General features: G+C 43.3%; 1 protein-coding gene across 2 annotated transcripts in view; it reads left to right on the top strand.

Annotated features, from left to right (window-relative positions):
* Positions 1-25,258, top strand: part of LOC132870622 (NACHT, LRR and PYD domains-containing protein 12-like) — a 327,744-nt gene that overhangs the window by 237,832 nt on the left and 64,654 nt on the right. For both annotated transcript variants that reach the window (XM_060904348.1, XM_060904347.1), the window contains exon 13: positions 20,647-20,820. In XM_060904348.1, coding sequence (XP_060760331.1) covers positions 20,647-20,820 — 174 coding nt within the window. The remainder of the gene's footprint in view (positions 1-20,646; positions 20,821-25,258) is intronic.

The raw sequence follows: 25,258 nt of genomic DNA, 5'->3' as shown, positions 1-25,258 counted from the left end.
CCTTGCTCTTAAAAAAATAACGTATGTCCATCTATGAATCAAAAACAGATAATGGGTCAGATGTTCCCAGTATTCCAGTTAACAATCCATGGGGTCTGTAATGAACCATGGCATATTGACCAAGGTATTTGTTATACAATTATTACCTGAGAATGAGATACAATCTGACTGGGATTGTACTGTAAACCTTAAATTTATGTGGTCATGATTCCAGACTACGTGAATGAACATTCACTAGCCAGCTAACTTTTTAATTAATCGAGTTGGCTGTGTGGCCTCACAAGGCTTGGCAAGCTTTGAAAATGTAGGCTATATCCAAACCACACTTACTGTCTCCCCAGACAATGACCAGGGTTTGGATTTGTGAATGATAAGCAAACGTAAACGCTATGTTACATTAAATAAAATTGACTAACACACGGTGGTCTAGCACCGTAGCACTTGTACAGCTCTGCACAAAAGTATCTCGATATTGATGATAAATGTCGTTTTTATCATTCTGTTCATAGACCAGGGAACATCAATATTGCATTATGCATATTATTGTGTTGTGTTTAACAATTGTAACTCCAGTCCATACCTTCACATCTCGCTATGCCAGTAATACTCAGGTGCTACTTCGAGTTCCTCATCGGCGTGGAATCCAGTTAAAAAAAAACACCATGTCGTAGCAAGCACTCGCGCGGACAGGCAACCCAATCAGAGGGGACGCAAGGAGGAGAGGGATTTTACTGGTCATAGAACTATCACGTAACAGGTGAATTCAAGAACACACACACGCCCACGCACACATTCATTGCGCAGTGCGCAAGGGCACTTATTTCTGAAAATTACGTCCAAAAGCAGTGTTTTTGAGGGTGCTGAGCTAGGGGGTGCTGAGCTCGTTTTTGGGGGTGCTTGAGCACCCCCAAAAATAGGCTAAACACGCCCCTGTACTGGACAATGTGCAATATAATGTGCAATACCTCTCCTGATAGACTTTTTTTCCCCTCTTCCCCATATCTTATTCTTTTTTTACATATGTAAATACTTAATTTAATTTCTCTAGAAGTTTTTCTCTATTTTCTATTCTCTGTTTATCCTGTAATGATGCTGCTGGAATCTTAATTTCCCTGAGGGAACCCTCCCAAAGGGATCAATAAAGTTCTATCTAATCTACTGCTGGGCTCAGGCAATTACTAAAACCCGGGATGGAACAGGATGTCACTGGTTTTAGCAACAACTGCGGGGAGGTCACTGCCCGAGCGATATGTCCCGTCCCGTTCCATCCCGGGTTTTACCAACAACCCTCGGCTCACTCTGGGAGGACTGGTGCAGCTGAACTCACTTTCTTTTTAAAAATAAAATAAATACTTTCCTTTTCTTGTAGTTTTCTTTTCCTTTAATTGTTGGTACTGCACCCTCTTTCAATACGGGCTTATAGCCAACGCTCCTCAACAGATCAGAGGTCTCGTACGAGTCTTCAGTAAAATGTGCAGAGCAGAGGGGAGACCACTTCATAGGCGCCCAATGTGCCCGTGAACTTCTCGCAAAACGCGTCCAAATCTTTGCAGTTTGAACATTCTTGGGTAATGAATGCAGCGTAAATCCACCTTCTGTCATGTTGCTGCACCGTCCAAAAACACATCTACGTGGCATGGCGATAAATTAGCTCAAAATGGAGGATCAGAGTTGCAGTCAGCTCTGTGTTTTAGTTTAGCGGAAATGGCGATGCGACCGATAGACTTCGTGCTGTGACGTCACAGATGTCAAGGTCATTCACTCAGACCACTACCTATATAAGTCACTTTAATCGTAAAAATTACTATATTAGATTTATTATTAGCGCTTAAAACTATTCCTGTGTCATTCTTGAGGTCTCAAGGCATTTATAAATGAAAGTGAGGCCATGGCTCTGCGTATCTCCTTTAAATTGTTTTCATTACTTGATACCTTTAAGTTAATATGCGAGAGCCCTTTATATTTTTGTTTATTTTACTTTATTATTTTTATTTTGCTCAACCAAAAGAAGGAATTGTATGTGACTTTGAAGTGCCTTGTTTGTACTATATGTTCTAAATAAAATTTTGAAGGCAAAAAAAGTCTTATATAAGGAGCGTGTGAGGAGGGAAAAGAAAAAAACAAAATCATATTAAATGGTTTCAAAACGCAAAAATAACCACAAAAGTTTCTTCATGATTTTTTATATTAATACCAAACCCACACTACACAAAATAGTTTCTACTGTCGCTAAAAAGTGCAAACTACTCCATTTTGTCACAATTTATTCATCACTTTTAATGACCTGGGCAGAAATTAGTCATTTCAACTAAAAAAAAAATTAATGCTGATAAACAGTATTAGACTTGAAGTAGCTTTTCGATTAATTACAAATGATTTTTAGTCACCTTCAGATGTGAAGGGTCCCCCCCCCCCCCCCCAGTTTTAACTGCATGTTTATTTTGTCTTTTCTAGGAGTGAAATTAATTCCAGCAGAAGAGATCAGTGTCTTCAGGAATCAGCAGTGAGTCCATGAGCTGTGTGTCCATACACTAATATTCAAAAATGGAGAGCCGTGATCTGGACACAGATAATGTGACCCCACCCTCAGAAAAGCGGTAAGCTGCCATGTTCTAATATTTTAGTCATTAACTGTTCTTATCTGAAATATGGAGTGAGTAGATATGAAAAGAATAACTGAACAAAAATTTATCCTCAGAATGAAAAGTTATCAGTCCCCACTTTAAACATTCAGATTCTGTTCACTGTCAGTAAAATGATGTTCTTATAAAATAATAAAGCAGTTAAAGAGTAAAGAGTAGGTATGAGACGATACACTAAAGCCACGATACGAGTCGTATCCCAATACAGGCTTCACTGGACCAGACTGGTGAGACGGTGTTGACACAAATCACACCACTGCAGTATCAATACAGTAGGAGTGTTCAACTCACATTCTGACACATCAGCATTTCTGGGAGACTCTGAAGATCCATTAAAGTTTATCATTCCCTTTTTTTCATATCCTATCGACTAAGACCAATAATTAGAACAGGATGTTTCTGTAGGAAAAAGAAGGGATAACAGAAACTATTGAAGTGTAAGCACTATGAGGTAATAACATTTATTCTACTGTTTATGAATGGGTTCCTTTGTTTATTCACATTTACAGCAGCTGTGCTGAGAAACAGGATTAGCTCATTGGGACGATGAGTATTTCCTGTTTCTGTTAGAAAGCTACTAGACATATAGCTACACTATAAGCCCAGAGATCTGGAGAGCCGGTGAAGTCGCTGCTGGAGTTTAGTGCAGAAGAAAAGTAGATCAGGATTTATAATATCAGGTGTATTTTTCCCCTGTTCTGAACTTATTTTTATCTTTTTCAGTGGAGCTGTAATAAAGCTATTTCATGGCACCGTTGTTAATGTAGAAAGATTGTTTGAGGGTAAATTGTGCCTTAAATGATTAAAATAACAAATGAGTGTCATCACGTGTGCTACTCCCTCTGCTGCTGCTGCCAAGTGTGTAAGAAGAGGTGGAGGTCAGAATGAATATTGAACAGAAATATGGTGAAATACGATATGATACAAATTCATCTCGGCGGTATTTTATGTCGGAATTCTGTGGAAGAAAAACTGTCTCATGTCCACTCTGTAATATTGTACAGTGAACTGCAGAGAAAGAGATCAGACTCACTAGAACCCAGCTGGGTCTCCATGAAGAGTGATCGGCCTATGATTGAACCTTTTAACTTTAAAAATGGAAACTCCTCACCTGTACACAGGTAACATCCCATAATTCTTACAGTTAGCGTCACTGTAGAGTGAAAGGCCGTGTTACACATTCCTTTATCCAGTCCAGATCATTAGCTGAGTTTTGATATTTATCAGTTTGTGATACTTTAATTAGGTCCTTATGCTGCTCCAATACTGTCACTGAACAATTTAGAGTAATTAATATCAGTAACTGTGCAGTTCAGTGTTTCAGTGTCACGTACAGGATAAGGAAGCAAATTCATCTGGATGGAACAATAAAAGTGATCGTAATGGTGAACAGAATCCTTTAAATAACCAATAATAACACATTCTGCTGTTCATTGTTAGTGAAATTAAGTCAAATTAACAAATCAGTGAAAAACTGTAACTGGTTTCTATAATGAACTGTCTGTAATGTTGTACAGTGAACTCCAGAGAAAGAGATCAGACTCTCCAGAACTCAGCTGTGTCTCCATGAAGAGTGATGCGTCTATGGGTCAACCTTGGAACTTTAAAAATGGAAACCCCTCACCTGTACACAGGTAACATCCCATAATTCTCACAATTAGTCACAGTAATGGATGTGCTCCACTGTCATTAGCAGCTATTGTGATTTATATTATAGTTACTTGGTGTTTAGTGACACTGAAATGCTTTAGAGGAAATAGTGTAAACATTTATTCAGGTGAAAATGTCTTATAGGTAACCGGGGGGGGGGGGGGGGGGGGGGGGTGTTTCCCCTTCCACCGTGTGAAGCCTTTGAAAAATTGAGTCTACAATGGGACATTCTGAGGCTATCTGAGAGGGAAATTGTAACAAATTGTTTATTTGAAAAAGAAAATAAAACTTTGTCACAAACACTTAATTCAAATTCTAATACTTCATAATTCAAATTACACATAATACTAATTCCTCATGATTCAAATTTATGATTCAACTTCACATGAATCAAACTTACAAAGTATTAAACATTCACCAGAGAAATCTGTTGTTTTCTTATCCTAGAATAAGGCAGAGTTAGTTGTTCAAAATGAAAAAAAAAAAATTCCAGAGCAAAATTATTTTCTTTAAAGTGCTGATGACACGAACATGACTCTACGCAATTTCTTAAATAAACTATACAACATGGCAAACATGTTAGATTTCTGTTATAATTATGTGAAAAGAAGCTGTTGTTACGCGAATATCCAACTTTTAATTGCACAGCGCAAGAAAACTGGGTCCGTGGCTCGCGGTGATGTCAGCGGAAGAACACACTGCGGTTCACTGGCTGTCTACTCAATGGAAATGGTGCATGAAAACGCCGGTGAACTCTCTAGCTCTTCCTCTTCTGGGAGTCTAGAATTGTGTTGTGAGTTGGATAGATCGGAAGAATCAAGTGATGACGAACACGGGTGCATCCAACCGTACAGGTTTGAACCTGTTACTGTGCAATCTGAGAGCGACTCCGATTCCGAGATGGACAGCGGACAGGCAGACAGCCCAGCATTGAACACCACAAGGTTGGATAACAAGGTCAACCCGTATTTATGAAGGGTGTCAAGCTGGGAAGGGTGTCTCGGGGAAACTAGGTCAACCCGTATTTGTTCAAAATGTTACGGAATCAATATTTTAATATTGTGTATTGTTGTCTTGCATGTGTAAACACTGCTTATATCATGTAAGCTGTATGCTACACTGAATACATAGTTCCTAATGGAGCATGCAAACGGCTAACATAATAAGCTTACGACTATGCCTGATCCGTGATACATTTAGGATAATATTGGCAGGCACGTCTTCAAGTTTATGGCTTCTTAGTTTTATCCTTGAATGAAGCAAAATATTTGATAACCTACATCAGCGTAAGCAAATGACAATCTGTAGCCTACTTGTCTGGCTAAGTTAGCTTTCCCTCAGTGTTTGCTTCGAGAAACAAGCTTTCACAAGCAAATACATGACTGATATCACGCCGACTTTTTGATTACATTTATGATTATCATGAATGTGTACTCTATGATGTGTCCTCTATGATGTGTACTCTATGAGCGCTCTGGAGCGAGTCACTTCCAAGATGGCCGTGCGGACCGCATGGTTACTATTTTTAGCATCATGTCAGAGCACTCTATAGCTCTACGTACCTTTATCTTATGTTGTTTCTCAACACATGTTCTGACAGTTGGACTGTCTTTGGAGGAGTTGCCTTGTCCCAGGCGACTGATGGATCTGGCATAGCTACTAGTAGACCCCCTCCGGAATACTGTAGGTACTGCTGATGGTAGCAGCACACGTTTGTGCTGAACTGCACACCCAAGAGATTCCTTTAAGCTGGGAAGGGTGTCAAGCTGGGAAGGGTGTCTCGGGGAAACTTGAATAAACTTACCCCATCCTTGTGGATTTTGGAGCAAAAACCGGCAACACAACGCGAAGGCATAATAACTATATATATATATATATATATATATATATATATATATATATATATATATATATTAGTGCTGTCAAAAATGTCGCGTTATTAACACGTTAACTTGACTGAATTTTAATGGCGATAATTTTTTTATCACGAGATTAACGCTCTGTGACATGATGCCACGCCCCGCACAGCCAGAGTCCTCTGCCCTCCCCCGAAGCGCCACGGTGCTCGGCTTAAGTTTTTCGTTTTCCCATCGGCGGCCCCACTTTGCAGTGGCTGTGACAAGACGTGTTATGCTCTGCAATAAAAAAAAAAACATTGGTACAACTAGTGTTCGAACTATGCCGATATTTTCGGGGGGTCCCTTATTTTCCCTTGGGGGGGGTGCTTGCGCCTCTCCATCGTGCGCTCACTTCGGATATGCAAATGCTTCCCGTTACACACGATTGCTATGTCAATAAACATCATTTTGCCAATATTTTAGAGACCCCCCAACATTTCCCAAATCATGTTTTCAAGGGATCTCATGTCTGTTTCAGGGGATCTCGGATCCCCTGTGTACCCCCGTAGTTCGAACGGTGAGCAAGCCCATTCACTTTTTTATGCTGATAAGAGAATTACAATGGTTTTTCATGTGACAAAAATGTGCGATTAAATTGCGATTAATCGCGAGTTAACTATGACAGTCGCGACATTAATCGCGATTAAATATTTTAATCGCTTGACAGCACTAATATATATATATATATATATAATGTATAATAATAATACTAATAATGATAAACTGAACACCTCTCGTATCAACAACAAACTGGTAAGTGAGGAGGAAGATTCTTTCGCTGATGTCATATAGCCCCTCCTCCTCTTTCGTCTCCTGGGTGCTGCAGCCCCGTCAAATTTGCCCAAATAGCCACGTTTTTTATCATAACTTGTAAAATAGGTGCCTTCATGAATTAATATATGGATCATCGGGAATTACTTTTTATGTTATAAAACATCGCCAAAAATGTCAAAAACGTGTCATCAGCCCTTTGAAAGGAAACTAAAAAAGTAAACATTGTAAAGTTGGAATCCAACCCAAATCGCAAAGTTTGAAACCATGCAAAAAATGTAAGCGCACTAAAAAAATACTGTAGCGGGTACGATGTGTGGGTGGAGCACAGAAGACGGCAGGACAGAGATCAGGATGCAAACAATCGGCTTTTATTGCCAAACTTTTCAGTTTAACATTCAATTCAATCGCTCAGAGACTGACTCACGCGCGCACACACAGACTGTCGTCTCCTCTGGATAATTACTCCCCTCCGCTCTCACTCTCCCTCCTTAAATAGGGCGCGGTTTACTGGGGAGAACACACACAAAACATAGGTTAATTATACTCAGGTGTAGCGATTCTGCCACTTACCTTCCCCAACTCCGCCCTCCTGTCACAGACCGGCACTTGACCACGCCCCCGCTGCCACATACCCCCACCGCCCGACTCAGGCCGGGCGCCCGTCCGGCCTGCAGCCGACTCCCCCCCCCCCCCCCTTGATGGGAGAGGAAGTCCGCCATGACCATCTGCGGCCCCGGCCTGTGGACCACCTTGAAGTTGAAAGGTTGGAGCACTAGATACCAATGGGTGATCCGCGCGTTGGCATCCTTCATGCGGTGGAGCCACTGGAGGGGCGCGTGGTCCGAACAGAGGGTGAAAGAGTGCCCCAGCAGGTAGTAACGGAGGGCAAGGACCGCCCACTTGATCGCCAGGCACTCTTTCTCGATAGTGCTGTAGCACCCCTCACGCACTGACAGCTTTCGGCTGATGTATAATACTGGGCGATCCTCTCCCCCCACCTGCTGGGACAAAACGGCCCCCAGCCCTCTGTCCAACGCATCCGTCTGTAACAAAAAAGGGAGAGAGAAGTCAGGGGAGTGCAAAAGTGGCCCCCCACACAGTGCAGCCTTTACCTCAGAGAAAGCCCGCTGGCACTGCTCCGTCCACTGGACCGGATCTGGCGCCCCCTTTTTAGTGAGGTCAGTCAGCGGGCTGGTGACGTCCGAATAATTAGGTATAAACCTACGATAATAGCCAGCCAGCCCCAGGAACTGTTTCACCCCCTTTTTGGTCTTGGGCCTCGGGCAGGCCGCAATCGCTGCTGTCTTATTAATTTGGGGACGCACCTGCCTGTTACCCAAGTGGAAGCCCAGATACCGTACTTCCACCCGCCCAATCGCACACTTCTTCGGGTTGGCAGTGAGCCCCGCCCGCCTCAGCGACCTAAGGATGGCCCTCAGGTGTTGCAGGTGCCGCTGCCAGTCATTACTATAAATGATGTCGTCGTCTAAGTAAGCGGCCGCATAGGTGGTGTGGGGCCGGAGGATCCGGTCCATCAGCTGCTGAAACGTAGCGGGCGCCCCAAACAGTCCAAACGGAAGTGTGACGAACTCGTGTAAGCCGAACGGTGTGGAAAAGGCCGTTTTTTCCTGGGATAATGGAGTCAAGGGGATCTGCCAATATCCCTTCGTCAAATCCAGTGTCGAGTAAAAACGAGCCGTGCCTAGTCGATCGAGCAGCTCATCAATACGAGGCATTGGGTATGCGTCGAATTTAGACACCGCATTGACTTTTCTATAGTCCACACAGAACCAGACCGAGCCGTCGGCCTTGGGAACCAAGACCACCGGGCTGCTTCAGTCACTGTGGGACTCCTTGACGATGCCCATTTCGAGCATGGCCTGAAGTTCTTCCCGAACCACCTTTTTTTTGTGTTCGGGTAATCTATAAGGACGGCTACGCACTACCACCCCCGGGGGCGTCTCTATGTGGTGTTCTATGAGGTTGGTGCGACCGGGCAGGGGTGAGAACACATCCGAAAACTCGGCCTGCAACTGGGCGACCTCCGTGAGTTGGGTCGGGGAGAGGTGGTCTCCACAGGGGACCGGAGAGGTGCGAGATGTCAATGACCCTTTTTGGACCTCCGGCCCCAGCTCCGCCTTCTCCGGAACTACCGACACCAACTCCACGGGGACCTCCTCGTTCCAGAGCTTCAGCAGATTGAGGTGGTAGATCTGTAGCGCCCCCTCCCTGTCCGTTCACCTAACCTCATAGTCGACGTCCCCGACTCGCCGTGTGACCTCAAAGGGCCCTTGCCACTTGGCGATTAATTTGGAGCTCGACGTGGGCAACAGGACGAGTACCTTATCTCCCGGAGTGAACTCTCTAAGGCGCATGCCCTTGTTGTACAGGCGGGTTTGCCGTTCCTGGGCCTGCCACAAATTCTCCTGAGTTAAGTGGGTGAGCGTGTGGAGTTTTGCGCGCAGATCCATAACGTATTGAATTTCATTTTTGCTCTGTGAAGGTCCCTCCTCCCAATTTTCCCGCAGTACATTTAAGATGCCGCGCGGCTTGCGCCCATACAATAATTCAAACGGGGAGAACCCCGTGGAGGCTTGGGGGACCTGTCGCACTGCAAACAACAAGGGTTCGAGCCACTTATCCCAGTTACGTGCGTCCTCACTTATGAATTTTTTGATAATATTCTTGAGGATGCGGTTGAACCGTTCAACTAAACCGTCCTTCTGTGGGTGATACACGCTGGTGCGGATCGGCTTAATACCCAGTAGCCCATACAGTTCGGCCAGTGTTCGTGACATAAACGAGGTGCCTTGGTCAGTCAGAATCTCTTTCGGGATTCCGACCCAGGAGATGACGTGGAAGAGGGCCTCTGCAATACTACGTGCGGAGATATTGCGAAGAGGCACCGCTTCCGGGTATCGCTTTGCATAGTCCACCAGAACCAATATAAAGCGGTACCCTCATGTTGACTGATCTAATGGCCCGACGAGATCCATCCCAATTCTTTCAAACGGGGTCTCGATTAATGGTAGGGGGCGCAAGGGCGCTTTTGGAATGGCCGCTGGATTTACTAACTGGCATTCGCGGCACGCCGTACACCACTTACGGACGTCGCCGCGAATCCCCGTCCAATAGAATCGGGCCATTATCCAGGCGAGTGTTTTATCCTGCCCGAGGTGTCCCGCCATGGGATTAAAGTGAGCCGCCTGGAATACCAATTCCCGGCGGCTCTTTGGAATTAACAACTGGGTGACACGCTCCTTCGTCTGAGTGTCCTGTGTCACTCGGTATAACCTATCCTTTAAAATGGAAAAATAGGGGAAGGTCGGGGTGGCGTTCGGCTGGAGCATTTGACCATCAATTACTCTCACTTGGTCAAACGCGTGTCGCAGAGTTTCGTCTCGCGTTTGTTCCAGTGGGAAATCCGCGAGGGATTCCCCAATAGAAAGAGGAGGGGCCGGGGGCTCCTCACTCTGTCGCGGAGATGACGTAGATGGCTCTGCGACCGCAGCTCCAGCCAAAACGACACCGGGACCCTCCCCTGCTAACCGGCAGGACCCACTCTTTACTAGGTGTGCCATCAACCCCCGAAATCCCGGCCAATCAGTCCCCACCTCCATCGCAGCACACTGTTGCTGCAGGTGGCCCGGTTCCCCGCAGCGCCAGCAAACCGGCCCGGGCCTCCCCTCTGCAGCTGTGGTTTGAGGGTCACTTACCTGAGGGGGGGGAGAGACAGACACAGAAGGGAGAAACGGGAGGGCACCACGGGTGCAGCGGGCCGGCTGGGGTGGAGCCGGCCCCCGCCTCCGTGGTGGGGGAATGGGGCGAGGACGGGACATGGGAGGAGGGGGAAGAGAGAGAGAGAGAAGAGGAGAGAGAAGATGATGTCATCCATTGTCCTGCCGCCGGGACAGCCGCCAGATGATCCTCCGCCAGTCCTACGGCCTGATCCAGCGACGCCGGGCGGTGGCACTGGACCCACTCCGCGGTTCCGGCGGGTAGGCGGGCGATGAACTGTTCCAGCGCCACCTGGTCAATGATCCCCTCGGCGTCGCGATCTTCGGCCCTCAGCCACCGCCAGCAGGCGTCCCGGAGCTGCTGGCCGAACGCGAACGGGCTGCCGACTTCCTCCATTCGCAGCACGCGGAAGCGCTGGTGCTGCTGCTCCGGCGTGCGCCCCACGCGCTGGAGGACAGCCCGGCGAAGGTCGGCGTAGGCCAGCCCAGCGAAGGTCGGCGTAGGCCAGCCGGTGGTCGGCGGGGAGCTGTAGTGTGGCTAACTGCGCCTCTCCCATCAGGAGGGGGAGGAGGCGTGCCACGCGCTGCTCCATCGGCCACCCCGAGGCTTCGGCGACCTGCTCGAACAATGCGATGAACGCCTTGGGATCGTCCTGCGGGCCCATCTTAGTCAAGGTGATGGGAGATGGGCCCGCAGCCGGGGCGCTGGTGGACCCCGCCGACGCGAGGAGGCGCCGGAACGCCTCTCGGTCTTCCTGCTGAGCCAGCACCAGGGCTTCGAAGCGGCGCTCCTGCTCCTTCCGGAGCGTGATGAGTGCCTGGTGCTGGCTCTGCTGAGCCGTGGCGAGGGCGTGGACCAAGTCCGCGAACGGGGAGGATTCCATGGGGCTGCAGGACAGGTGCTCCACCTTCTCGGGTTTCGGCACCACTGTAGCGGGTACAATGTGTGGGTGGAGCACAGAAGACGGCAGGACAGAGATCAGGATGCAAACAATCGGCTTTTATTGCCAAACTTTTCAGTTTAACATTCAATTCATTCGCTCAGAGACTGACTCGCGCGCGCACACAGACTGTCGTCTCCTCTGGATAATCACTCCCCTCCACTCTCACTCTCCCTCCTTAAATAGGGCGTGGTTTACTGGGGAGAACACACACAAAACATAGGTTAATTATACTCAGGTGTAGCGATTCTGCCACTTACCTTCCCCAACTCCGCCCTCCTGTCACAGACCGGCGCTTGACCACGCCCCCGCTGCCACAAATACATAGTTGAACTTTTCCTGGAACTCGGCCTTTTTCTCATTTTGCTTTTCCACTGAACACTCGGTGCCTTCATCAGAGCAAGACATCTGGTCTTCGTTCGTCATGGATTCCGTGATGCTGCTGTCACAGCGCTTGGTTGGCGCATCCTTCAGTGAGACCCTGGAACCGGCAGCACGGACCGATCCCTCGATTGTCGCGATCCCGCCATCGGAAACATCTTTATACGCTTTGTGACAGAAAAAAGAAGTCCTCTTCTTCTGCCCAGGACAGTCTTTGGCTTTCTTCCATTTCATGCCGCGGGATGACATCTTTAAATGCCCAAGTGTCAACAAAAACAACTCGCGAACTTCTTCTGTCAAAAGCTAAAACCTAAAATTAAAACAGGGACACTTTTTTCTCTTTTCTTTTTTCTTTTCCAGGTCCACAATGTTGATGTCTTTAGTTCTGTGTTCTCTAAATAATTATTCACTTGCTCCATTTATTGCAGTAAAATTCAGGCTAACGCTGAGACTACAGTATGAAAGGGATGAAAGTTATTGTCTTTAACAGCAACTATTTTTGTTCCCAGTGTTTTACAGAAGGCAGGAGACAGAAGAGAAAAGATCTTCATCACAGATACAGGGTAAGATCAAACCCAACACCATGACTGAGACACTGACGCTCTGGTATTATAAACCTCTCTGCTGTTATTATCTACAGGAGTAGATTATAGAAAACATAGTCAAATCAGGTAAATCCATAGTGTTAGCATCATAAAGAATGGTTATCTGTGGAAACCAGTCAGAAAAACTGTGATCTTAAACTGTAATAATTGGAGCCCAGGTCTCACCATGTCTTCTTATTTTACCCTGTCACACAGACATGCCCCAGAATCTCCTGCTGTAAATGAATTCCAGAAAAAGTTCAGATTAAATCTGATGAAGAAGTTTCAGTGTTTAAATGGAGTGATAATAAAGCAGGAAAACCGAGTGCTCCTGAATGAGATCTACACCGAGCTCTACATCACAGAGGGAGACAGTGGAGATGTCAATAAAGAACATGAGGTGAGACGGATTGAGGCAGCGTCCAGGAGAAAAACAACAGAGGAAACACCAATCAAATGCAGCGACATCTTTAAGCCCTTATCTGAAGAAGACGAACCCATCAGAACTGTAGTGACAAAGGGAGTGGCTGGTATCGGAAAAACAGTCTCTTTGCAGAAGTTCATTGTGGACTGGGCTGAAGGGAAAGCGAATCAGGACATCCCCCTCATATTTCCGCTTCCTTTCAGAGAGCTGAATCTGATGGAGGACCAAAAACTGAGTCTGATGGACCTCCTTCATGTCTGTTTTAAGGAAACAAAAGAAACAGAAATGTCCAGGTTGGAAAAGGTTCTGTTCATTTTTGATGGATTGGATGAGTGTCGTTTCCCTCTGGATTTCCAGAACACAGTGAGAGTGTGTGATGTAACTGAATCAGCATCAGTGCACGTGCAGCTGATAAACCTGATCAAAGGGAATCTGCTTCCCTCTGCTCTCATCTGGATCACCTCCCGACCAGCAGCAGCTGATCAAATCCCCTCTGAGTATGTCCATCGAGTCACAGAGGTACGAGGGTTCAATGACCCTCAGAAGGAGGAGTACTTCAGGAAGAGGATCAATGATCAGAGCCTGGCTGAGAACATCGTCACACACCTGAAGTCATTAAGAAGCCTCTACATCATGTGTCACATCCCAGTCTTCTGCTGGATTTCAGCCGCTGTTCTCGAGAGAATGTTGGGTGAAGCAGAGAGTGGAGAGATCCCCAAGACTCTGACTCAAATGTACACACACTTCCTCATCATTCAGACAAACATCATCAGAGGAAAGTACTCAAAGAAGCAGGAGAGTGATGGGGAAATGCTGCTCAAACTGGGAAAACTGGCTTTTCAGCAGCTGGAGAAAGGCAACCTGATCTTCTATGAGGAAGACCTGAGAGAGTGTGGCATTGATGTGACAGAAGCAGCAGTGTACTCAGGTGTGTGTACGCAGATCTTCAGAGAGGAGGTTGGACTTCACCAGAGTAAAGTGTACTGCTTTGTTCATCTGAGCATTCAGGAGCATCTCGCAGCTCTGTATGTGCATCTGACCTTCATGAAGAAAACGAGAAATGTTTTTGATCAGAGTCGGCCCTTTAAGACAATTTCAGATGTACACAGGAGTGCTGTAGATCAGACCTTAAAAAGTCAGACTGGACATCTGGATCTGTTCCTCCGCTTTCTTCTGGGTCTCTCACTGAAGTCCAATCAGAAACTCTTACATGCCTTAGTAACACAGACAGGAAGTAGCTCCCAGAGCAAAAAGGAAACAGTTCGGTACATTAAGGAGAAGATCAGTGAAGATCTTCCTGCAGAAAAATCCATCAATCTTTTCCACTGTCTGAATGAACTGGGTGACGATTCTCTCATGGAGGAAATCCAACGCTACCTGAAATCTGGAAAACGAAGGAAACTCTCTCCTTCACAGTGGTCTGCTCTGGTGTTTGTGTTACTGACTTCAGCACAGGAGCTGGAGGAGTTTGACCTGAGTAAATATATCAGTACAGAGAAGATAACAGATGAGGTTCTTGTGAAGGTGATGCCTGTGATTGCAGCATCCAGAAAAGCCGTGTAAGTAAAGCTGAATAGAACTGTTCTACTGTTCCACTGTTAGAAAGAGAGAAACTGAAAGCACTTTGACAGAAACCCACTTTGGGATGGTTTGAGTTTCAGGTGATCCAGAGTGTGTTAATACAAATAGATCAGTAGATAAATGAGGGGAAAACAGTTGCATGTAGAATTGAATAAAACTGAAGTTCAGCTATTAAATAAGTGGAAATCAGTTGATGCCATCTCATCTCATCTCATTATCTCTAGCCGCTTTATCCTTCTACAGGGTCGCAGGCAAGCTGGAGCCTATCCCAGCTGACTATGGGTGAAAGGCGGGGTACACCCTGGACAAGTCACCAGGTCATCACAGGGCTGACACATAGACACAGACAACCATTCACACTCACATTCACACCTACGGTCAATTTAGAGTCACCAGTTAACCTAACCTGCATGTCTTTGGACTGTGGGGGAAACCGGAGCACCCGAAGGAAACCCATGCGGACACGGGGAGAACATGCAAACTCCACACAGAAAGGCCCTCGCCGGCCACGGGGCTCGCACCCGGACCTTCTTGCTGTGAGGTGACAGCGCTAACCACTACACCACCGTGCCGCCCAGTTGATGCCATTTAAGGAGAAAAACATTTACGTCTCTCATTCTGCCATTTTGTCCCAAGAAGCTGTGAGATGAAGAGGGAAGTAACGGCCGGCTAACTCGACTCACAAACACCACCTTTCCAAAAATAAAGCAAATAATCAAACAGAACTTTTATACTCATAGTTTATTTACAGTTTACACCACTACTGCAGGCTCCAGTGTCCAATAAATGAGGTGTTTTTGTTTTTTTCCCTTCTGTACAAAACCTTCACTGGGTGTAGTGTGAATTTTTTTTCTTCTTCACATGTCTCCACATTAAATGTGTGTTCTCGCTGAAATGTAATGATGCAGACACTGGGCCTGTAGAACCATGTGGAGTTTGCAGTAAAACAAAATTATAATTCCCAAAAACTTTATTGTGACCTGATAAAAGGTTTTATTCAAAACAGCTTTTCACAGAGAACTCATTAGAAACACCCGTCTTATTTATTTTATTACATCATAACATAAATTAATTACATGCTAATTATTCTGTTGTTGTAATGTCCTGACATCTTTTATAAATTGCAATTTTTTTCTGTTGTTTTGACCTCACAGCTTTTATTCTTTTTCATGCTGAAGCTCTTTGATGGATTTATTTGTCTCTGAAACAAAAACCTCTGTCTCAAATTTCAGTGGCCTTTTCTGGGTGACCTTTACCCCCCCCCCCCCCCCCCCCCCCCCCACACACACACAGAGTGTAAGGGGAAGAACATGTCCAGTCTGAAAATCACTGGCACCAGGAACAAATAAGGAGCACCTGGCAACACACACACACATGCACTGTTAGCCAACAAGCTCATCATGAGTATCTCCATAAAACTTTCAGTCGCTCACTAATTAGAGAACAAATCAAATGTCTGATCTGTTCAGATAAATATGACTCTGCCTCGAACTCTGCCTGCTTCATCTAAACCTGACTTTTGAAACTCTTTTCCTTTCTTCTCTTATCAATATTTTAGATCAGACTCTTATTTCCCGATTTGGTGATCAGATTTGATGTTGCGTGTTTATCCCATGTGTCAGTGATGACGTGTGCAGCAGAAAACTCAAATCCGAACAGCTCGAACTGTGAATTACTGTTACAGCATTTCAGTGTATTGTCGACTCGGAGTTTGTACTTTTGTCATTTATGAAAATGAAATGGTGCAGTGAAAGATTTGAGGACCTGTTTGATCATTTGTGTGAGTTTATTATGTATTATTTTATTTCCTTCAGGATCAGTTGTAAGAAAGTTGAAGGCAGAAGCGCTAAAGCTCTGGTCTCAGTGCTCAACTCAGAAACCTCCAGTCTGAGAGAACTGCATCTGACTGTGAAGACACTGGATCTGACTGGGAATAAACTAGAAGACTCAGGAGTGAAGCGTCTCTGTGCTGTACTGGAGAATCCTCACTGTAAAGTGGAGACACTGTGGTAAGATCATCTCTCTGAGAGTCACATGACCTGCTCCTCAGTCAGACCCATTCTCTAATAGTGAGACTGAAGCAGAGGTTTTAGGTTCATCATCAGTGTCCTGAGGAGGAAGATTGTTTCTGTTCACTGCACACTGATGATTTGTCACAGAGTCTTTGGGTCAGATGGACGTATGTGAGAAGCTGCAGCACAAAACGGGACTTGATCCGACTGCACTGTCTGAAATTTATTACTTTACTTTAGAAATTAATGAAAATGAATTATCACCAGAATAAAAAATGTTGCCAACTGACCAGCTCAGATTTGCTTTCTACACCAAGTCACTCTTCCAAATAAATAGGGTGTAAAATTCCAGGCTTGTATCTGCATTAGTTTCTGAGACATTGAGGCTTTTAACAGGCAGCGTGGCTCGAATTTTACTGTCAAAACAAGTGCGACAGAAAAACATTACAAAGTTATATTCATCATTCTTTTTAACTTTTCTTTCTTGTTGTATGAAATTTTCATTGATGGTGTGGAATGTCGAGTTTAACTATGAGATATATAAAATTTATTTTTTAACATTGAACCCAGGACCCCCCTAAATCCAGCAAGGACGTGGATGATTTTTTTTTGCTCCTCCACAGCATGTTGATGAAATTAAATAATGAAGATGAGCTCAAAGTGCAGACCGTCAGCTTTATTTTGAGGGAATTTGCATCCAGGTTGGGTGATGTCAGGATGCAGGCACTTAAAGATGTATGTGTAGGGGAGAGCGGGGAACGCAGACTGGCAAACAAATCCTAAACGCTAGACCAAATCGAAGTCGAGGGACAGGCAGGGGTCGATTGATAGATCGGCAGACAGAGTAATAAGGTCTAGATTAACGAGACAATAACGAGGGTCGAGAACACGATAAGGCAGACACATGCATGTCAACCTTTGGTCAATCAAACCTGTATAACCAACCTCCAAAATCCGTATTTCCCTTATAAAATCCGTATAAGATGCAAATTAAAATAATTTACCGAAAATTTGAATGATAATTAACAATGATATATCCCAGTTACTTTTTATTCAATATTAATAACAATAAACCTTCAGAATGAATACAAAGCTCCAATGTTTGACAAAAACACAAAGTGTTATCAGTGTAGTTACGAAGGAAATACTTCGTTGTTTGGAGACAGGTTTCACCGAGCGGCTATTATGCGCGAGACTTCATATTAGCCACAAAGTCAGGAAAATCTGTTCGTAAAATTACGTTATAATGACCAAATACAATAAAGTATTTTTCCAGTCTCACCTGTGAAAGGTAATCCCATGTGATCTCATTTGGATGGTAAACCTGTTGGTACAGTTAAACGCAGCACATGAATGAGGCATCTTTATTCTCGGCTACTGTCTAGACGCTATACCAGAGACGGTTGAAGAATCTCCACTTTGCCACATCCAATATAGCGGCGAGGATGACATATGATTCTACGCAGAAGGCGGCGTCTATGTTTATAATATGACTTCACGGTTGGCGGGATTCTCGCAATGTGGTGTGCGCATGATCAAAAGTGGAACGAAGTCTCACTACCACAAGATAACGCGCGATTTCATAAGACTCTTTACTGGCTGTCTGTTCTGTACAGTACGTTTGTAAATGTTATGCGTTCTTTTATCATCGTGGGAATTGATTATAGCTCTAAATAAATATTGAAGTTTTTTTTAAAGAATCCGTATAACTATATTTATACGCCCGTATACTACGTTTATTGAATCAAATCCATATAAAATACGGACATTCCATATAGGTTGACATGTATGCAGACAGAATAACAAGGCTTGGTATGACGGATAAGACACTGAACAATACTTCGCATGGAGTGAGTGTGGCAGAGGTGTTTATAAAGCGTGGGCTGATTAACCAGGAAATGAGTGACAGGTGTAATTAATAGACAGGCGATAGAGGGTGCTGTGGTTCTTGGGTGTTGGAGTTCAGATCAGCCATGTTTGTAGTCTGACTGGAAGTGGCGCTCTCGATCGCGTTACTGAAAGGCAGAGGTGGACAGTAACCAAGTAAATTTACTTAAGTACACTTTTTGAGCATCTGTACTTGAGGTTTTTTTTTAAACTTATGACTTTACCTTCACGACATTTGAAAGATAAATATTGTACTTTTCACTCCACTATATTTCTGTCAAGGTCCTCGTTACTCGTTACTATGAAGCAGTTTAGAAAGTGGATATTTTTTCTTTTCTAAAACGTGATTGGTTTTTTCGCAGGTGACACTGAGACAGCCGGTCAGTAATCACTAGGGTCATGTCATGTCCATAGACTATAAAATCAAGTTCAATTACTCCGCTGCATTATTTGAACATGATCAGTTGATGGCAGAATGGAAGGAGGCGGTTCTTCTGGGGAAAGGAATAAAGATTTGTTTCATTTTAAATGTTTGCTTTGTTTGCCTAAAACAAACCACATTATGGCCTCCAAAAACTCACGGTCCAATCTGCAGAAGCATATGTAAACATTTTATTCCAAGAGAAAGCTTGTAAAGAAGTTGTCTGTGCTTTTAGAGTTAGTGATAATGTTGCGATAGCGATGCAGTCTGGTTAGTCAAATGACTTTCTATGGATTTGCCCACCAAGTTGCCATAGCCTTGTCCACGGCTAACGCGAACACACAGCTCGTTAACTTGCACACTGTTAGTTAGCATGTAAAAACGGAATTATGCTAACATAACTTATCTGAAGTCCTTTCAAAAATATGTTTAGCATAATTTTGCCAAATAAATAGAATGTAGAAATCTTTCTTTTCTAGTAGCGTTAGCTACCCAATATGATTTTGAGTTTGAAAAGAGTTTGCTAGCATGTCAGGAAGAGCTTCACTGACTAGCTAGCTTAACGTTAAACCACCATGATGACCCAGCATGCGTTCATTTTGTGAATTCACATTTCTGTCTTTGGTAACGTTAACGTTGTAGCTTTGGTGACCTTACATAATTACTATAGCTACTACATGTTTTTTACCAGTAGACAAAGAGAGAACCTAGCGAGCATCTTATTGATGATTTCTGCTTGATTGTAAGTCGTGTTTCATTTTGTAACGTTCTACCAGGTGTTTATTCTCCAGGTTCTAGAAGTTAGTCAGTAAATCCAGTCGCTTGCTTCAGAGGCATTAGGTTTTTGTCAGCGTTGTGACAATAATACAACAATGCATTGATAGAAAATTTAATTTTAATACTTCAGTATTTTTAAAAGCAAATACTTCAGTACTTTAAGTAAAAATTTGACTGGGCAACTTTCACTTGTATCAGAGTAACATTTGACCAGTGGGATCTGTACTTTGACTTCAGTAATGCAGTTGGGTATTTTGTCCACCTCTGCTGACAGGTGACTGGTGTTGAAATTATAGCACTGTTTAGATGTGCTCCCTCTTTTTGAAGGATGAAAAAGTAATTAGACAAATGAACATCGTCATAAATTACACTAACATTTTTATGCCTCCGACACTGAGAGGTGAAACCGGTATGTTTTCGGGTTTTCTGCCCATTTTTTCTGAAACTCTTGTTCGCACGCTGTCTCAAGAACGAGTGGCTGAATGTTTGTAGGACTTATATGGAATAATCATTGTTTACTTCTCTGATTCTACAATAATATAAATCTATAGTGTTCTATAAATGCACTCTGTAGACTCTGGAGAAACAAGTTTATTGCCCCTGTGTAGTGCACTATAAGTCTAGTAGAGAACCATCTGAGTTTCAGTCTCTCTCTCTCTCTCTCTCTCTCTCTGATTAAAGTTCATGGTCTCTCTGCTGTTCTCTGTTCAGCTTCAGCTGCTGATGGTTTAATATCACACACAACAGAGGAGAGAAACTCAATATTACACTCAGTATTATCATTATTAATTACACTGTTAATGAGAATAAACAGGTGATATTAAATCCTCATGACATTCTGAATAATAACATTAATTTTACACTCATCATCTTTAAAGTAAGAATTAAACCAAGATGAAAATCTGTTGATGAAGTGTGTGTCATTGTGTCTCTGCAGGTTGTGGGGTTGTGGTGTCTCAGATGAAGGCTGTGCTGCTCTGAGTTCAGCTCTGAGATCAAACCCCTCACACCTGAGAGACCTGGATCTGTCCTATAATAATCTGGGAGACTCAGGAGTGAAGCGTCTCTGTGCTGTACTGGAGAATCCTCACTGTAAACTGGAGACATTGAGGTAAGATAATCTCTCTGAGAGTCACATGACCTGCTCCTCAGTAAGACCCATTCTCTAATAGTGAGACTGAAGCAGAGGTTTTAGGTTCATCATCAGTGTCCTGAGGAGGAAGATTGTTTCTGTTCACTGCACACTGATGATTTGCCACAGAGTCTTTGGGTCAGATGGACGTATGTGAGAAGCTGCAGCACAAAACGGGACTTGATCCGACTGCAATGTGTCTGAATTCACTGTGAAATTTACTACAACACTGTAACGAATCCCACAAACTGCACCTGAGACACAAACTAACTGCCCTCTGTGTGGGCTGCAGTGACATGGTGGAAATGATCTCAGGAATATAGAATATGAAACTAAAATGAGACGTTAATGCCAGAGAACTGATGGGGTAACAAAATAAATAGATTTTAAAAATTGACTTTTCAGTAAAAACCATGAAAAAAGTACAAGAAAAAAACACAATAATCCTTCTGTTGAGTTTCAGTAATTCAGTGAGTTATTACAGTAATAAACATTTGTAGTAGTAATAATCTAATAGCGGGGCGGAGCTAAAGGGGGTGGGCGGGGCCATTGCCTCTGGGCCTTGGGCCCTCCCCCTAGCTGTACAGGGCCCCGTCGTTTGACATTCAGGCCCTCCCAATAAATGTGCCTTACGCGATTTCATTGGAAATTCCTTGAAACCTACAAGTTTTCACATGATTACAGACTAGTTGACTGATATATCTCTCATTTTCACATTCTTATCATGGTTAAAAAAATAAAAAATAAAATAAAACCCTGTGAAATCAGGATAGTTGAGGCTTTTCTTGGATTCGAGAGAACTGTGAACGCATCCGCTTCTGAACTGGAGGGCTGAATTATTAGCTGCATTGAAGTTAATAAATGCAGTTAATAAATGCAATGAGTTTGCATCCTTCTTCAAAGGTAAAATTGATAAAATACGGCAGAATATTTCTCATAATATATCTCAGTTGCAAAAAATTGAAAAACTGCAATCACCAATGACACAGATAGATAACTTTAACACAATGTCAGAATTTTGTTTAATTGATTATGAGACTCTTGAAAAAACTGTACAAAATCTCAGTTCCTCAACATCTGAACTGGACATTCTGCCCACCAACTTTTTTAAGTCTGTTCTTCATCTTATAATTACAGATGTGCTTCAAATTATAAATACATCCTTGGAGACTGGTGTTGTTCCTGTGTCCCTAAAAAAAGCTGTTGTAAAGCCCCTTCTTAAAAAAAATAATCTGGATCCTTCAGTGTTAAATAATTACAGGCCAATATCAAATCTACCATTTATCGGGAAAATCCTGGAAAAAATTGTCTTCAATCAATTAACTGCCTTCTTGATATCAAACAGCCGTTTTGATAATTTTCAGTCAGGATTTCGTGCCAATCATAGCACTGAAACAGCGCTGATTAAAGTTATAAATGACATACGTCTTAATACTGATGCAGGCAAAACATCGGTCCTGGTATTACTGGACCTCAGTGCAGCTTTTGATACTGTTGATCACAACATACTGCTATATCGACTTGAACACTGGGTTGGATTGACTGGTAAAGTTATCAATTGGTTAAAATCATACTTAAAAGATAGAAGCTTCTTTGTTACCCTGGGAAATTGTTCCTCAACGTCAATGCCCTTGACCTGTGGTGTCCCCCAGGGGTCGATTCTTGGACCATTACTTTTCAACCTTTATATGCTCCCACTTGGGCAAATTATCAATAAAAATTCAATTTTGTATCACTGCTATGCAGATGATACCCAAATTTATTTTGCTCTATCACCAAATGATTATGCCCCCCTTGAATGTCTCTACCAGTGTATCGATCAAATCAATAGCTGGATGTCACAAAATTTTCTTCAGCTGAACACAGATAAAACAGAAATAATTCTATTTGGAAAAAAAGATGAAAGACTCAGGATTACCACTATTCTTGACACAAAAGGGATTAAAACTAAAGAAATGGTTAAAAATCTTGGTGTTTTCATTGACAGCGAGCTAAACTTTGACAGTCACATGAAAGCAATCACTAAAACGGCATTTTATCACCTAAAAAACATTTCCAAACTAAGAGGACTTATGTCAAAACATGATCTGGAAAAACTAATACATGCCTTCATCTCTAGTAGGGTTGATTACTGCAATGGCCTTTTCACAGGCCTGCCAAAAAAGACCATCAAACGACTTCAGCTGGTTCAAAATGCAGCGGCTAGGGTTCTCACATGAACAAAAAGAACAGAGCACATTACTCCAATTCTAAGGTCCCTTCACTGGCTTCCAGTAAGCTACAGAATTGACTTTAAAGCATTGCTGCTGGTGTACAAATCTCTAAATGGTACAGGGCCCAATTACCTCTCTGATATGTTGCAGCGGCCGAACCCAATCAGATCTACCAGATCGCAACAGAAAAATTTACTATTAAAACCTGTTGTTAAAACAAAGTGTGGTGAAGCAGCTTTTAGCTCCTATGCAGTACAGCTATGGAACCAACTGCCAGAGGACATCAAAAATGCTCCTGCTGTTGGCAGCTTCAAATCTAGGTTAAAGACCAAGCTGTTTTCAGATGCTTTCTGTTAAATAATTAATATTTTTACATTTTTTATAATCTTTTTCTCTGCATGTTTTACATTTATTTTAACTTTATTCTATTTTATTCTGCTAGGGTTTTTTTTCTCTTTCTCTTTCTTTTTCTCCTTTTTCTTTTTGGCATTTTAATATTTTATTTCTACTATTGTTTAATTCTTATTATTTTCTTTTAATTCTTTTAATTCTTTTAATTAATTATTTTAGAATAAAGATAAAATTATTTTATGTAATTTTATTTCTCTATTGTTTACTGTTTTTGTTTTTACTTCTGTAAAGCACATTGAACTGCCATTGTGTATGAAATGTGCTATATAAATAAACTTGCCTTGCCTTGCCTTGAAGGGAATGGCTTAGATCTCTCCAGATGCCGTGGACAGGGTTATGACGGCGCAGCGACCATGAGCGGAATTTATTCTGGTGTTCAAGCGAGAATAGCGGAGCGGGAGCCCCTTGCTTTGTACGTGCACTGTGTGGCTCATTGTCTGAATTTGGTACTGAATGATTCTGTCAAAACTATCCCAGAGATTAGACAGTTTTATGATGTGGTTGCCAACAGTGTTAAGAGATGGGCATTACTTGGAGACTTATTGAGCCCAGAGAGCAGGGACATAACCTTGAAATGCATCTGTCCAACCCGCTGGTCCTCCCGCTACGATGCGCTTGTTGTGTTAAAGTACAGATATGGAGACGTCATTAAAGCTCTCGACAAGCTCTCACTTACAAGCGAGAAAACGAATGAACGAGATGAGGCAGATGCACTTAAAAAGGCCATTACTAAATTTCAGTTCATATTTTTAATCAGCCTTCAGACAAAGATTTTGGAGTGCACTAATGCCATCTCAGAGTTACTGCAGGAGAAGACCATTGATCTCCTCAAAGCGTCTGCATTATTGCAGAATGCTGTATGAACTCTACAGGAGTACAGGGAGCAGTTTGATGAGGCAAAGGCTTCCACTCTGGCATTGGCTGTGAAATGGGGCAGTCAAACGCAATTTGTAGCCACCAGGTTGAAAAAAGTGAAGCGCCACTTTGATCACCTTAGCGAAGACGGTCGGCTTTCCGATGCAGAGCATTATTTTCGGGTGAATGTGTTCTATGCATGCCTTGATGTAATCATTCAGCAGTTGTCACAAAGGTTTGTCAGTTTAAGTCGGACTGCTCATTTGTTTGAGGCTATTCATCCAAATACGCTCCAGCATGCCAAGGGCGAGGAGCTATACGAAATGGCCCGTCGACTGTGTGATCACTATAGTCGGGATATTGACTCCAGCTTTCCTGGTCAACTAGTGTCATTTAGGGCTTGTTTCAAGGAGCAGATAGCGAGACACACATCTGTGCTTAGCCTGGCCAGGTTGCTGGTAGTAGATCATCCAGCAGTAACTTCTACATTTAGTGAGGTGTGCACGGCCTTCTTGCTTTTTCTCACTCTCCCCGTCTCAGTTGCAACAGCAGAGCGCTCTTTCTCCAAATTAAAATTGATAAATTATCTCAGAAGCACAATGGGTCAAGAGAGACTCTGTGGATTGGCCATTTTATCAATTGAGAATGAGCGAGCAAGAGCGCTTAACATCCCTCAAATAGTCAACGAATTTGCGGAGCGCAAGGTGCGTTGAATGCCTTTTTAATGACGAATGCAGAAAATATGGAATTTTGAAACTTCCACATCATTGCATTCCATTTTTATTTACAATTTGTACTTTGTCCCAACTTTTTTGGACAAAGTACAAATTGTAAATAAAAATGGAATGCAATGATGTGGAAGTTTCAAAATTCCATATTTTATTCAGAATAGAACATAGATGACATATCAAATGTTTAAACTGAGAAAATGTATCATT

The sequence above is a fragment of the Neoarius graeffei genome, chromosome 22 (assembly GCF_027579695.1).
Source record: "Neoarius graeffei isolate fNeoGra1 chromosome 22, fNeoGra1.pri, whole genome shotgun sequence".
In the NCBI taxonomy this organism is placed as follows: domain Eukaryota; kingdom Metazoa; phylum Chordata; class Actinopteri; order Siluriformes; family Ariidae; genus Neoarius; species Neoarius graeffei.
The sequence above is the reverse complement of the archived record's forward strand: the minus strand, read 5'-3'. Positions and strand labels throughout refer to the sequence as shown.